This window comes from Apodemus sylvaticus, chromosome 12, assembly GCF_947179515.1.
Source record: "Apodemus sylvaticus chromosome 12, mApoSyl1.1, whole genome shotgun sequence".
Taxonomy (NCBI): domain Eukaryota; kingdom Metazoa; phylum Chordata; class Mammalia; order Rodentia; family Muridae; genus Apodemus; species Apodemus sylvaticus.
In genome coordinates, this window is record NC_067483.1 from 34,639,900 (window position 1) to 34,653,898 (window position 13,999).

Below are 13,999 nucleotides of genomic sequence, written 5' to 3' on the forward strand. Positions count from 1 at the left end.
TTCACCCAAGCTCTCTCATGTTGCTATTGAAGAGATTCTATTTTCTTACTCATTTAAAAAATTATTTCACAATCCAATAAGCAAAAAGTTAATGGAAAACCAATACAACACTGTTCATTATTCATTTGGTAAATAATACTTAAAATATTTAGCTACTGCTATCTTTGTTTATTTTTGTTTTTGACAGGGTCTTCCTATGCACTCCTGACTTACAGGTCTCCTAAGCCCTGAAACTACAAGTACTCACCACCACACCGTCAAAATGAATACATTTAGCTTTGTGAACAGTTCACTTCTTATTTTCCCATTTTATTGCACAGACTCATATTTTGCTGGGAATGGTTACCAGGTTAAGTACAAGTATCAGGACATTACTAAGACTAGTTACTTAAGAGGGAGTAGGCACTGGCTGAGCACTACAGGAGACTCATTCTTTACAGATGCAGTGATGGGCAATAAACCACGCATTTTCCAGTTGGGAAAGCTGAAGGACAAAGTGTTAAGGATGCACACTCAAGACACAAAAAGTGAGTGGCTCGGACGGAAGCACTCCGTGGGCTCCGAAGCATAGGCTCTCTCGTGGAGAGGCACTAAGAAATAATGACAAGCTAGCTAGAGAGGCTAAAGGCCACTGTGTGCCAGTATCTGATGGCATTGGTGACTGAAACCTTCAGGACCTGGAACACAGACATTGTAAATACAGAGCAGTTCAACCCTTAAAACAAAGCAAATCTCCAAAGGAGATGTCTAGCAAGCAAAAATGGAGAGAATCTAGGGATCAGGTGGAAAGAGCCCATAAGTACAAATGCGCACAACATGAGCTAGTACTATGTAAAGAAGATTACAATGGAATCTCAGTGAGAGTATAAGGAATGGAAGAAGTCTCCACAAATGGCACATACTGTGTCATTCCATTACGATGAAGTCCTAGAACAGGACCTTCACAACTGGGCTTGGCATGCTTGGCACATGCCTTTAATCTCAGGAGAGACAGAGGGGCAAAGGCAGGCAGAGCTCTGTGAATTCAACGCTAGCCAGGTTCACACAGTAAGACCCCACCTCATAATAAAATAAAACAATGACAACAATTAAAACACAAATAAACAAAAAGCCAGATTGGGCTGGTGAGGCAGCTCAGCAAATAAAGGTACCAGCCACCAAGCCTGACAGCCTATGTTCTATCACTGGGACCAACAAGCCGGAAAGAGAGCATCAGCTCCCACAAGTTGTCCTCTGATCTCCACGAGTACATAGGCGGTACAAGGACACACAGAATGAACGAATGCAAAAGAAGTTAAACAAGCTTGGTGGTGGGAGCACAGGCCTTTAACCCCAGCACTCGGAGAGGCAAAGACAGGTGCATCTCTGAGTTAGAGGCCAGCCTGCTCTATGGAGCTAGTTCCAGTAGAGTGAATGCTAAGAGAGAAACCCTAGCTCTGAAAAAAAAAGTTAAGCAACTATGAGCAATAGTTAACAGTCTGTACACTTAGCTTAGGTGTGAGGCAGCGACTTACTGTGTGGTGGTTTCAAAATAAGTAAGATGGGTTGAAGTGAAGAAAGGACCGAGGGACGGACAGACAAACGAAACTATCAGAGACTGGTGAAAGGACTCCAGGGTGCCACCCAACCTTTGCTCAATGTTGTTTTATGTTTAAAGTTTTCCATAAAACTGGTAGAGAAAACACAATACATGAAACTATGGGATCAAGAGAACACTATCCATAAAAATAAAGAAAACCACATAAGGGCCTGATCTGAAAGAGAGTATCACATGAATTTTAATAGTTCAAAGATGACACGGTCCCACAGGCTCAAATGTCTGAATGGCTGGCCCGAGTGAATGCTATGGCACTGGGAGGAGGTGACGCTTGCTGAGGTGGGTGGGGCATGTGCACAGCGTCTTCCACACTGAGAAGCAAACTGGGCTTTCCCTTTGCTTTTGTCAGGTCTTCTGTCATGGTGGCATGGTAAGGGTTAACCAATACAGTGAAGTATGCAGTAAAGTGTGCAGGTAGGATCACTATCAGATGGCTGCCACCCTGAACTGGAAAAAAGGAGGAATAAAATGCAACCAGGATGTGTGTGTCATGTAGAGTGTATATTCAAGAAAAGTATCAGCATGAAATCTTGTGAGGCCTCAGTCACTCTAAGACTGAGAAACCTGGAGCCTGACATGGAAGACCGTCTTTAGTCTCAGCACTCAGGACGCAGAGCTTGGGGGAACTGTGAGTCTTTGAGGCCAACTTAGTCTGCATAGTGAGTTCCAGGACAGGAAGGACTATGTAGAGAGACCCTGCCTCCAAACACAGTAAAGATGATACCAGAAGACCTAGGTCTGATCCCCAGAACTCACAAGGCGGAAAGAGGGAGCTTATTCTGGCAAGACGACCTCAACAAGTACACTCTGGCACATACGTACACAAGGGCATGCATAAATAAAACGCCACTAAAGAACAGCGCTGTCCACTGCATTTCCACCTGAAGTATAAGTCAGTAACTGCTTATGGATAACATCTGCTCCATCACAATCGATTTGAATACAGAAAGTCTGAGATAAATGAAAAGACTGGATTTAGCAGAGCTTGGCTTTTTTTTTTTTTTTTAAACACAGTAATTTTTAATTCAGTAATTTTTAGCATGCCTTAATCAAAGCATTATACCTGCCATCTCTTCTGAGGGCAAAAACGATGCCATCTTTTTGGAACGGAAGAAGTTTTGTTCTGAGCTTGTCTGGTAAAAAATCCAGCTGTGTATGTGATTCGCTTGTTAAACCAGAAATCTGAGGTGTGGAGGCCTTCTTCTTGTTACCTGCTGTCAGCATGGTGAGCCTGAAAACCAGGAACGACAGTAAACAAATGGGTGAGAGAGACATCGCAGAACCCCACATGCGTGACACTTAACATTCTTTATACCCGTGCATGTATGCAAATCTCCCTAGACGAGTTAAATCATGTTCCCAGAGCAGGCTGCTAAGAAACCCAAAGGCACTGAGCCCAAAGTAACGACGTAATTTATTGCCAAAGAACAACTCCTCCATTTCATTTTGAAACATAATATAGCCATACCCATTTCAAACAAATAAATACATCACTGCAAGAAAATCATATATCAACTGGATTTTTACAAAGCTAACAACATTTAAGCCTTTTGAAACTTTTTTTTCATTGGTTATGGTGTGTGGACTAAATCCAGGATTGGAAATCCTAACCCAAAAAGTGCTCTACAGTTCCTTCTCAGAAAAAAAAAAGAACGTATGTTTTAGGTGCTATAAAAATTCTTTGTATGGATGTCTCAGTGGGCGACAGTGCTCACCTGAGTCTGATCCCCAGGCCAGGCCAAAAAACAAAGTTCTCTTCTGAACTTTATGTATGCACCAACACATGAAATAAAGCAATCAGAACAATAGCTACTGTCTAGAAAAATTTGGTGAAAGATTTAGTAGAATTCACTTTTAAGTAGTTCTCTTAAAAAGTAAGACTTGCACTGGGCATGGTGGTGCCCACTCGGGAGGCAGAGGCAGGCAGGATCTCTACAAGAAGACCAGCCTAGTCCACACATTGAGTTCCAGGCCAACTAGGGCTACATGGTGTAAACTTGTCTCAAAAGGTAGGTGAGGGGGAAATGATATACAAGAGAATCCTGAAAGTCATTATGATAAAATCCTGAAAGGTAAAACGCCCAGACCATACAGCCAAAACAAGGCAGAAGGGAGACCAAAGTGTGGGTGGGGCTTTTCTCCCTTTTCATCATAGGAAACATGTCAGGGTGGTACATTTTGCTTTGTGGCTAAATCACAGTAAAAATACCTGTTTTTAACAGTCAGAATATTTTCCCTAAAGAGAACCACAGTTAAAAATGCTTAACACCCCAACCTCTTGATTTCCTTAGTGTTATGCATTCAGAAATATGAATCTCAGTGTATGCATACATATAGTAGACTCTGGCTATATAATAGTAAACACAGATGCTCTTCTGAAAATCTTCTACAGGGAATTTATATTAGGTGGGATAGAACAAAGACTTGTAGATCTGACACGCACACATACACACGCACACATATATGTGTATAATATATATACACACATTTAAAAGGATATATGCCCTTTATATAATTTTAATATATGTGCATATATTAAGTAATATGCACATATACTAAAATTGAAGCCTGAATGATTGACTTAGTAACCAAAGCAAAAAGTGTCCTTGGAAGAAGTACCACATGTACACGAGCCCTGGCTTGGGAAGCAAAGGAGGCCCCAGGAAAGACATCTTACTGGCCCTTCCGCCTGGATCCCAGAACAGAGGCCTCATGGCTCTCATCCCGCCACTGGACAACTCTTCTCAGTCTAAACTTTAGTCCTCATCAACTTTTAATGGCAGAATGAAGTAGAGCTCAGTTCCTGTAGCTTTCTCTCATAGTTTTAAATATCTTTTAACCTTCAGATTTATATACCTAACAAGGCATCTCTAGCTGGCAAAGTGGACTTCTAACTCTTGCAGATGTTTGTTTCACTTGAGGCCTTATCCATTGCAACCATCCTGGTACTCGTCCTCCATGCTGTCTCAAACTGCACATCCACCTATCAGCAATGCCCCTGATTCTATATCCGAACTGTATCTAGAATCTCACCAATTATAATCTACTTGCCACCACTGTCTCTAGTCGGAATTCCTGGAACAATTTAACTGGTATTGGCCATTCCGCCTTTTCCTTAATCCTTTCTTAAACATAGCAGGCAGCAAGGTGCTTTGGAAAGACCTCTGGATCCCATCCTTCTCAGTGCACCTCTGTAGTTCTTCCTCTACTGAGGTCTCAGGCCCTCTGCTGGCTTTCCATCTTAGACCATCCCCACCCCCTACCCCAAGGGCCTCACCTCTCCAACACCTACCCACTTTTCTTGTGCTAATAACTTGTACTTTCAGGTACAAAGATATTGCATTAGCCCTTTTGTCTGAAAAGCATTTCTCCCCAGAGACCTGCATAACTGCCTTCCTGTGTCCTTCACACCTTCCACCAGGTCATTTTATCAGTAAAAGTAACTTATCTGCATTATTTAAAATTCTAACTCCTCAGATCTCTACCCTGCTTCACTTTTTTTTTTCCTTCCTGATAACACCTATCAGCTTACAAAGAACTACATAATTTACATTTTTGCTGTTTATTCTGTTTTTCTTGACATGGACATAAGCTTCATTAAGGCTTATTGGAACTTTTGCTTTTTTGTGTAATGAGGGTAACCTAGAGCCTTCCTTGTGCCTGCTAAACAGGCACTCAGCCACTGAGTATCATATTTTTTTAGTCTACTTTTTATTTTAATACAGGATCTGACTAAGTCAACCAGGTTGGCCTTGAAGCCAACAACTCAAAGATTTTTGTCTGTTTTGCTTACTAAGGTTACACACCTAGGAGGCTCTGCCAATGAGTACTCAATATTGTCTCTTTAAAATTCCAAAGGACTGGCTGGGTGTGGTGGGACACAAGCCTTTAATTCCAGCACAGGGAGGCGGAGGCAGGTAGATCTCTGCAATAGAGACCACTGTTGTCAACAGAGCTAGTTTTAGGACAGCCAGGGCAGAGGACAGAGAAACCCTGTCTCAATCAATCAATCAATCAATCAATCAATAAAAATCAATACGTTTTCAAGTCCAGAGGGCAGAACAGGAACTCAGGATGAGAAGGTATAAATTGTGACCACAGTATGCACAGTGCTAGTGTTGACCTAGCGTGCAACTTGAGTTTATGAGATGGAGCAAGGCAGGAATCAGGGGACTAGTACAGTGCTATGCATGTACAAGTCACTGTAGAACACGCAAAGTACACACTAAGTCCAAACTGTAACATAGAAGTTTGTGCATTTCCCAGAGTGATTAAGTGTTAAGGCCAGTGCCCTTAACAGCTAAGATATTCTCCAGCCCCAATCTAGCTATACTTATAGTCATAAGTAAACTAAAGCCTAAATTTAATAAACTGGAATGTTTTAGTGTCAAAATTTAATATTATAAAATAGTATATTGATTACAATCAACAGAATTACATAATATTTTCTGACTGCTTATCACAAAGCTTCCTAAGCTGCCATATCAAACATCAATTACTTTAAAAGCAAAAACACCTTTCAGTCCATAGATAACTGTTTTCAGGATAATGATGAAATAGCCCTCCCCCCCGCCCCCCATTTATTGGAAGGCAGCTGAATGAAAAAAAGAAAGAAAAAGAAAAAGCAAGGTCATGACTGCTCCTAGGTATGGTGGAGGAGAAAGTTTATAATAGATAAGTGGGAGAGCACAGCCAGAGGCAGGGGCATCTGGAGAGTCCTGAGTAGTCATGGCCCTGAGCCCTATGAAGAGAAGGGGAAGGAGAGGGAGAGAGGGAAGAGGAGGAACTAGGAGCAGCAGCTGGGAGGCCAAACCCTAGAAAGAGAAGCCCAGCCCCCAAGGCTGAAGAGTTCGGGGCAGAGGCAGGGGTATGTCAGCCATGACCTGTAACAGGCAGGGACTGGGGGATGCTGGGAAAGCCTGGTATGTTAAGTAGGTACCTTGGCCTTTGGTACCAGGTTTGAAACAACAGGAGCTATGCTCACCAATATACCACTAATAATATCACACCAACTCCCACCTGTTTTTTTGGGGGTTTTTTTTGTTTTTTGTTTTTTGTTTTTTTGGATTTGGTTTTTTCCAGACAGGGTTTCTCAGTATAGCCATGGCTGTCCTGGAACTCACTCTGTAGACTAGGCAGGCCTCAAACTCAGAAATCCGCCTGCCTCTGCCTCCCAGAGTGTTGGGATTACAGGCATGTGCCACCACCACCCGGCCCAATGCCCACTTATAATTTCATCAATAGAGGCACTATGCTAAGACAAAATCTTCTGTAATTCTCAAAACAACTTACAAAGCACAAATTTTTGTTTTGCTTTTTTCAAAGATTTATTTTATATATGTGAGTACACTATGGCTGTTGCTGTCTTCAGACACACCAGAAGAGGGCATCGGATCCCACTACAGATGGTTGTGAGCCACCATGTGGTTGCTGGGATTTGAACCTCTGGAAGCGCAGTCAGTGCTCTTAACTGCTCAGCCATCTCTCCAGCCCTTTGTGGTTGTTTTTTTACATTTATTTATCCTGTGAGGGGTTCTACAAGTCTTTGAAAGTACTACAGCATCTGAGTAGAGATCAGGGAACTTTGGGGAACTAATTATCTTTCCACCAGATGAATTCCGGAGACCAAACCCAGGCCTTCAGCCTAGGTAGCAAGCAGGAGCCTTTATCCATAATGCTATCTTGCTAGACCACAAAATATTGTTATCGGTGTTAAGTTTCAAACCCAGGACAAAAGAGGTACCTACTTAACATATCAAAGTGGACCTGGCCTCCAGGCTCTCCCAGCAGCCCTCAATCCCGGCTGGTTACAGGGTGTGGCTGGCATACCTGTCCTCTGTGCTGAACTCTCCAGAGCAGGGGCTGGGCTGCCCTTTCCCCAGAAGCTCTTCCTTATATAATCCAGCCGTTTAGGTTACCAGCCTCTTTTGTGCCTTTGCCCTCTTGTCTACTGTACCTGGTTCCCCTCTTTCCACATGCCCTAGCTTGACCTTTTATCAATAATAAACTTTCTACTATACCTAGGAATAGTCATGTTCCCTTTCTTTTCTTTCTTTCTTTTCATTCAATCTGCATGTTAAAATTGGGACTCTAAGCTAATAAATAATTTACATAAGTCTCAGAATTGCTGATGATACTGAGTCTAGGACTCTGATTGGTGTGATATAAAAGTCTGAACTTTTCCATTCTACAACACTGCTTCCAGATCCATCATCTGACAATATTTAAGGAGTGCCTGCCACATGACTGTAATCCCAGTACTCAGGAGGCAGCAGGAGGATCAGGAGTTCAAGGTCAGCCTCAGCTAGATAGGGAGTTCAAGGCTATCCTGAGTTCATATAAAAACAAGAATAAGACCAAAAGCTAGTTCAGTGATAGAATGCAGGAATCCTGGTGCTAAGTCCCTAGCATTTACAAAATAATCCCAATTTTGTTCTTTATGCCAAAGAATAATACAAGTAACTATAAACATGGAAAAAAATATAATGATATATTTTTTGAATACTAAAGTGGGAAACTACTTTTGACATCACAGATAGATACTACAAAAAAGAAAAGACTGTTAGATTTAAACGCTAAAGTATTTTAAATTCATTTCTTGGAAAAAAGTTATAAAATAAAATTTTAAATGTCAGTAAAGATTCTCAAAATATATGACAAACTGAAAATACTGAAGTCTGTCTGTCTGTCCATCTGTCTTTCTTTGTTCTGTCTGTCTTTTTCCCTTCAGTTTTTTGAGACATGTATGTAGCCCTGGCTGTCCTGGAATTTGCTCTGTAGACCAGGCTGGCCTCAAACTCAAGAGAGATCCATCTGCCTCTGCCTCCCAAGTGCTGGGAGTTGAAGGCAAGCACCATCATGCCTGGTTTGAAGTATTTCTTTAAAAATACCATGATGCTAAGACAGCAACAAGCTACTATACACACAAACCATGTTCAACCCAGTGGGGTACATATAGACACAAATTAACAAGTCACCACTTTACAATCAGACTGGATAGAGCAGAGAAATAGGGAATGGAGAGGGGGGGAGCTGAAGACAAGGCTCAGAGGGTAACATGTTTGCTAGACAAGTCTGAGACCCTGAATTTTGACCTCCAGAGAACCCATATAAAATTAAACTGTAACCCAAGCACTGGGGTGGGGGTGGGGGTCAAAGAAAATAGGGTCCTGGCAGCTCCCAAGCTAGCCAGCCTAACAGACTGGGAAGCTTCAGGCTCGGTGAGAGTCTGTCTCAAATAATGTAATGGGGAAGAGACGGATGAAGACACCCTAGAGTGAAATTCTGGTCTCCATATGCATCCACACAAGGCAGTACAGCTGCAACACACACACACACACACCAGAAACGAGTTCTCTCGTACAGTGCTATTGTAAAGAAAGTGGAAATATTCCTTCTGGAGAATAATTTAGGAATTAGAGAGACTCTGTGGCAAAACCTAAAAGTAGTAGATGACTCAGTGGGTAAAAGCTCCTGCAGTCAAGGTCAGTGACCTGTTTGCTCTCCAGTCCCACAGGAGAGGAGAGAACTGACTGCCCCAGGCTAAGCTCTGAGCCTCCCAGGCCACAGTGTAGGTACACAGTCAGAAATGAAGGATTTGCCCTCCCATACTTGATGCTGCACTTGCCACAAAAGCCAAGAAGGGAAAGCGATCTAAATGCCTGCCAAAGATGAATTCATTTATAAAATGTGATGTGTAAGTGCCAGGGACTCAGCCCTGCAAAGGAAATCCTCCCACAGTCTACATGAATGAACTACAGAGACATTAAATTAAATAAGCTAGTCATAAAATGTCAAGCTGCAGGATTCTGTTCCTTCACATGAGATATAAGATAAGCTCTTGGAAACAGAAAGCAGGACAGTGTTTGCAAGGAGTCAGGGAAGAGAGAAAACAGTTTTTTTAGCTATACATTATACAATACAGTATTGAACAACAAGGTACAAATGGTTAATGCACTGTAAAGTCCACACTTAAAGCTTAAGATGGTAGATTTTGTTATATACTTTCATTATAGTAACAAAAAAATTACTATTTGGAAACTATAAATAGCCATTAGCAAGAAACAGGTTATATTTGAACTACAGCATGGAATAAACAAAGACAATAATATTGTGATAATCAACCCACTGCGCTGTAAATAAAGCAGTAGCATGCCATTGTAACAGGTCATTCTGTACCCAGGATACGAGCTACAGAACTACAGAAGGTCATTCTGTAGAGGGGAACATGATCAGGTACTGGAGGGTAGGGGAGGAACAGGACTAAAGCCCTGATGGCCAGCAGAAAGAATCAAAACAGGCAACCTCAAGAGGCAGGAGGTGGGAGGGCCCTCTAGAATGTACCAGAGACCTGGGAAGTGAGAGACTCTCAGGACTCCAAGGGAGGGACCTTGGATGAAATACCCCACGGTGGGGAAAGGGAACTTGTAGAGCTCACCTCCAGGAGGCATAAAGTGAAGTATGGGGTCACCATCCCATAATCAAAACTCTGACCCACAATTGTTCTTGTCTGAAAGAACTGCAGGGACAAAAATGGAGAAGAGCCTGAGGCCAAGGAAGTCCAGCCACTGGCCCAAATTGGGATCCAGCTCAAGGGGAGGCCCCAAGGCCTGGCACTACCACTGAGGCTATGGAGCGCTCACAAAAAGGGACTGATCATGGCTGCCCTCTGATAGACCCAACAAGCAGCTCAAAGAGTCAGATGCAGATATTTACACCCAACCAATGGACAGAAGCTGCTGACCCCTGTAACTAGGGAAAAAGGTGGAAGAAGGTGAGGAGGAGGGTGACCCTGTAGGAGGACTAACTTGGACCCCTGAGATCTCTCAGACACTGGGCCATAAGTAGGCAGCATGCACCAGCTGATACGAGGCCCCAATACATAAAACTGCCAGGTTTGGACTGAGTGAGAGAAGATGCACTTAACCCTCAAGAGATTGGAGGCCCCAGGGAGTGTGGAGGTCTGGTGGAGTAAGGACATCCTCTTGGAGATTGGGGGTGGGGGTAGAAAATAGGATAAGCAACAGAGGGCAGAACAGGAGGGAGATAAAGACTGTACTGTAAATAAAAAACAGTCATTCCGTAGAGATATTGGAACAATGGGCCAGTGGTTAGGAACACTTGCTGCTTTTGCAGAGGACTCAGGTTAGATCAGTAACAACTATAAGGTGGCTCACAACCATTTGGAACTTCTGTTTCAGGAGATCCAATGCCTTCTTATAGGCATGTCCATGGGGCACATACATGCATGCACTCAGACACATAAAATAAGTAAACCTTTAAAAAAAAAAAAAAACCAGAACAAAGAGTAATACCTTCCTGCTAGGCATGGTGGTGACAGCCTTTAATCCCAGTATTCCAGTGGCAGGGGAAGACTGAGCTTTGTGAGATTCCTAAATATTTGAGAAGCAATGGTTTGGAGTTGAAAAATCAAACAGACCTGGATATGTATCTCAGGTCCAGACTGTCTAGAATAAAGGGATCAGACTTTAAAGTCTTCTGAGCGTCAGTTCTTCAATTATTAAACAATACTAACGCTGAGGCTGGAACACAGTGATAAAGCACATATCTAGAAAATGCAAGGCCCTCAGTTTGTCTCCAGCACTAGAAAAATAAAGCACAGGAAACACACTAAACACACTTAGCCCTTCTGGGGCTCAGATAAAACATTCAGAATGACTGTCATCATTACTACATATTACTACAGATTTACTCTGGAAGGGTTTATGAAAAAAATCCCAACTAAGCATTTATGGAAAATGGTAAATGAAATTCTAACACCTATACAGGGATGATGCAGCTCAATATGCATGTAACACTCTCGAGTGTGCACGCGCATACACACACACACACACACACACACACACGCACGCACGCACGCACGCGCGTGTGCTCAAAAGTATGACATTGAAAAACAAAAACAAAAAAGTAAGACAGCTTTGTCTGCTTGGAAGTTACAGATATACTTCTCTTTCTAGGATTCCACAAGTTAGGACTGTCATCCGCATCGTGTATAAAGCACCTCTTATCAGTTCTGGACAGACTTAATACTTCAATAAAAATAATGGAAATAGAAAGGCATGTTTTTTAAATCTAAAGGTAGAAAGCAAAGAGGAAACCAAATCTCAACACACAAAACATAACTATGAAGATGCTAAATTTGGAGATATTAAAAAGACCAAGTAACACAAATATTGTTTAATCTTTCTAACTCCTTTTAAACCAAAAACTTACCTTTCTGTGCACTGTTCAACCCTTTAAGTCTAGTATATTTACCACTTGTGTAAGTGTTCAATAAATATTTACAAGAAAAGTAAGACAAAGTCTCCATAAAAATGATGGAAGAGACTTTGAGAGGCAATCAGACTTGGGGTGATAAATCTGGTATGCCTCCTTTGGTAACTTTACTAGGTTGGGAATTCTGAAGCCTTTTTGATGTCTTTTTGTCATTGGAGTACTGCAGGTGTCGCTTGGCCGACACTTAATATGATGGATGGATTACTCAAAGAATGACAACAGTCGGACCATTCCATTATTCTAAGGATTCTGCGCATTCTTCCTTCAAAGGCAACTTCTGGAGACTATTTGTATAAATGGGAGGAATTAGCTCAGAATTTCCAAGTCCTTCCAGTCAAACTGAGGATATGAACCCATACTGCTTCACTTACAGTGGCTAAAGGCAAATTAAAGCATCCTCTACAAACTCAAAAGAGGTCTAATCCACTAGTGAGAAGATCTGATTAAAAAAAAACAACAAACACTGGGTCTGCAAGACTAAATAAACAGCAAAGTAAAAAAATTACATTATGGGCTCGAGAATTACACCCATGCCATTTCAGATTTCTGTGTGGGTTTTTAGGGGGAGGGGCAGTGCGGGGGGGGGGGATTATTTCAGACAAGATGAATTCTGTATTCCCAGCTGTGTTAAAACTCACTCTGTAGCCCAGGCTGTGAACTCGCGGCGACCTTTCGGCTTCCGGCTGTTACAGGCATCAGCCAAATCCACTACCCACTCTTTTCTTATAGAGCAATTAAAGTGCAATCAATTTTCCATCTCTTGCCCTACACAGACCGCCAAAACTGCAGCACTAGCTTCGTAATCTTCAACTCCCGCCAAGCTTTTTGCAAGCTTCTTCAGCTAAGCGGAAGTGACGCTAAACGGATGCCCTAGAAGTGGGAGAGTTCAAATACCAACACTCTAAAAGACTGTAGTGTCTTGAGAAAACTCCCAACCCTTTTATATTCCAGTTCCTTCAGTGAGGCGAAAGACCTGATTAGAACCTTGCGATTTCATTCTCAACTCCAAATTATTCAAAATTTTCTTCTTACACATCTGGACAAGTAAGTTGCACGGGAACCTCGCACAAACTACAATTCCCATGAAATGCTACCGGAAGCAAAATGAGGACACAGCGGCAAAGCATCTTGGGAACTGTAGTCTCACGAGCCAAAGTGCTCAGAAACCCTCCCTCCACCAAGACTGGAGGAACCAGGTGTTCAGCCTGGAACCCGTTACCGCTAAGGGGCGGAGCCACATCCTTAAAGCCTTCCTCTCATCTCCCCACATAAAGGACAAAATAGTCTTTTCATCCTTAAAAATTTCTATAATCATTCCCTGAAGAAATATAGTTGTCTTCCATATCTCCAGTGACTAAAATCGCCCGGAACTCGCCCACTTCAGGCTCCTACTCGTGGGAAAAGGTGGCTCTTTCACAAGTGGGCAAAATGGCTGTCTTCCTAGCTTTATCATTGGTTATCTCTTGCGTCCTTCAAGGATGATAACTTGCCCTGGATTGGTGTTTTTTCTTTTGTGGGTGGAGATAGACTTAGTCCCGTTCTCCCGCTGCCTCGCAGTGATAATGGGGTGGAGCGAAAGTGGTTTCTCAAACGCTGATTGGATCATCTTTATGTCACTCAGTATTCATCTAGCGTATGAGGTAGGCTGCTTTCCGTCAACGCGACGAAGAGGCGGGGCCACTGCGTGGTGGGAAGGGGCGGGATTCTGCCGCCGCGGCTGCCGCTGGAGCCGGTGTCCGGGCTGGTGATGGGGTTAATTCCCTTCTGTGAGACTCTTCCTTGCAACCAGCCGGCCCCGCCGTCGCCCCGCTGCGCCGCGCTCCCGCCACCTCCTCCTGCTCCTTCTCCTCAGTAACGCGGGTAAGAGATGCCGTCCCCTCCCCCGCGGCGCCCCGGGAATAACGCGCTCTCTCCCCTCCCCCGCCCGCCGACCGGTAGCGCTAACGGAGCGGGAGAGTGAGGCAGCCAGGGAGCTAAGCACTGAGGAGACGGCGTCCCTCCTCTCCCGCCCGCCAGAGGCCGTCGGGTTCTGAGGCGAGCCCTCTAGTCGTCTCCACCGCGCGGTGCTCGCCTCTTCGCTGGGGGCCATGTGCAGCGCCAACCCCT

The 13,999-nt window shown here is 43.3% G+C and overlaps 2 protein-coding genes across 6 annotated transcripts in view; one reads left to right on the plus strand and one right to left on the minus strand.

Moving 5' to 3' along the window:
* Positions 1–13,238, minus strand: part of Zranb3 (zinc finger RANBP2-type containing 3) — a 144,825-nt gene extending 131,587 nt beyond the window's left edge. Inside the window, exons 1-2 of one of the 5 annotated variants that reach the window (XM_052200483.1) lie at positions 12,532–13,236; positions 2,661–2,828 (exon numbers count right to left, since the gene is read on the minus strand). In XM_052200483.1, the coding sequence (XP_052056443.1) occupies positions 2,661–2,821 (161 nt within the window). In that variant the 5' untranslated portion in view covers positions 2,822–2,828; positions 12,532–13,236. Of the gene's footprint in view, positions 1–2,660; positions 2,829–12,531 lie in introns of those variants that run through there. The other 4 variants (XM_052200484.1, XM_052200486.1, XM_052200485.1 and 1 more) reach the window with 4 other exon arrangements.
* Positions 13,239–13,580: 342 nt separating this feature from the next.
* R3hdm1 (R3H domain containing 1) overlaps positions 13,581–13,999 on the plus strand; it is a 123,466-nt gene continuing 123,047 nt past the window's right edge. The window contains 1 exon segment of the mRNA XM_052201243.1: positions 13,581–13,753. The gene's annotated coding sequence lies outside the window, so the exon portion shown is untranslated.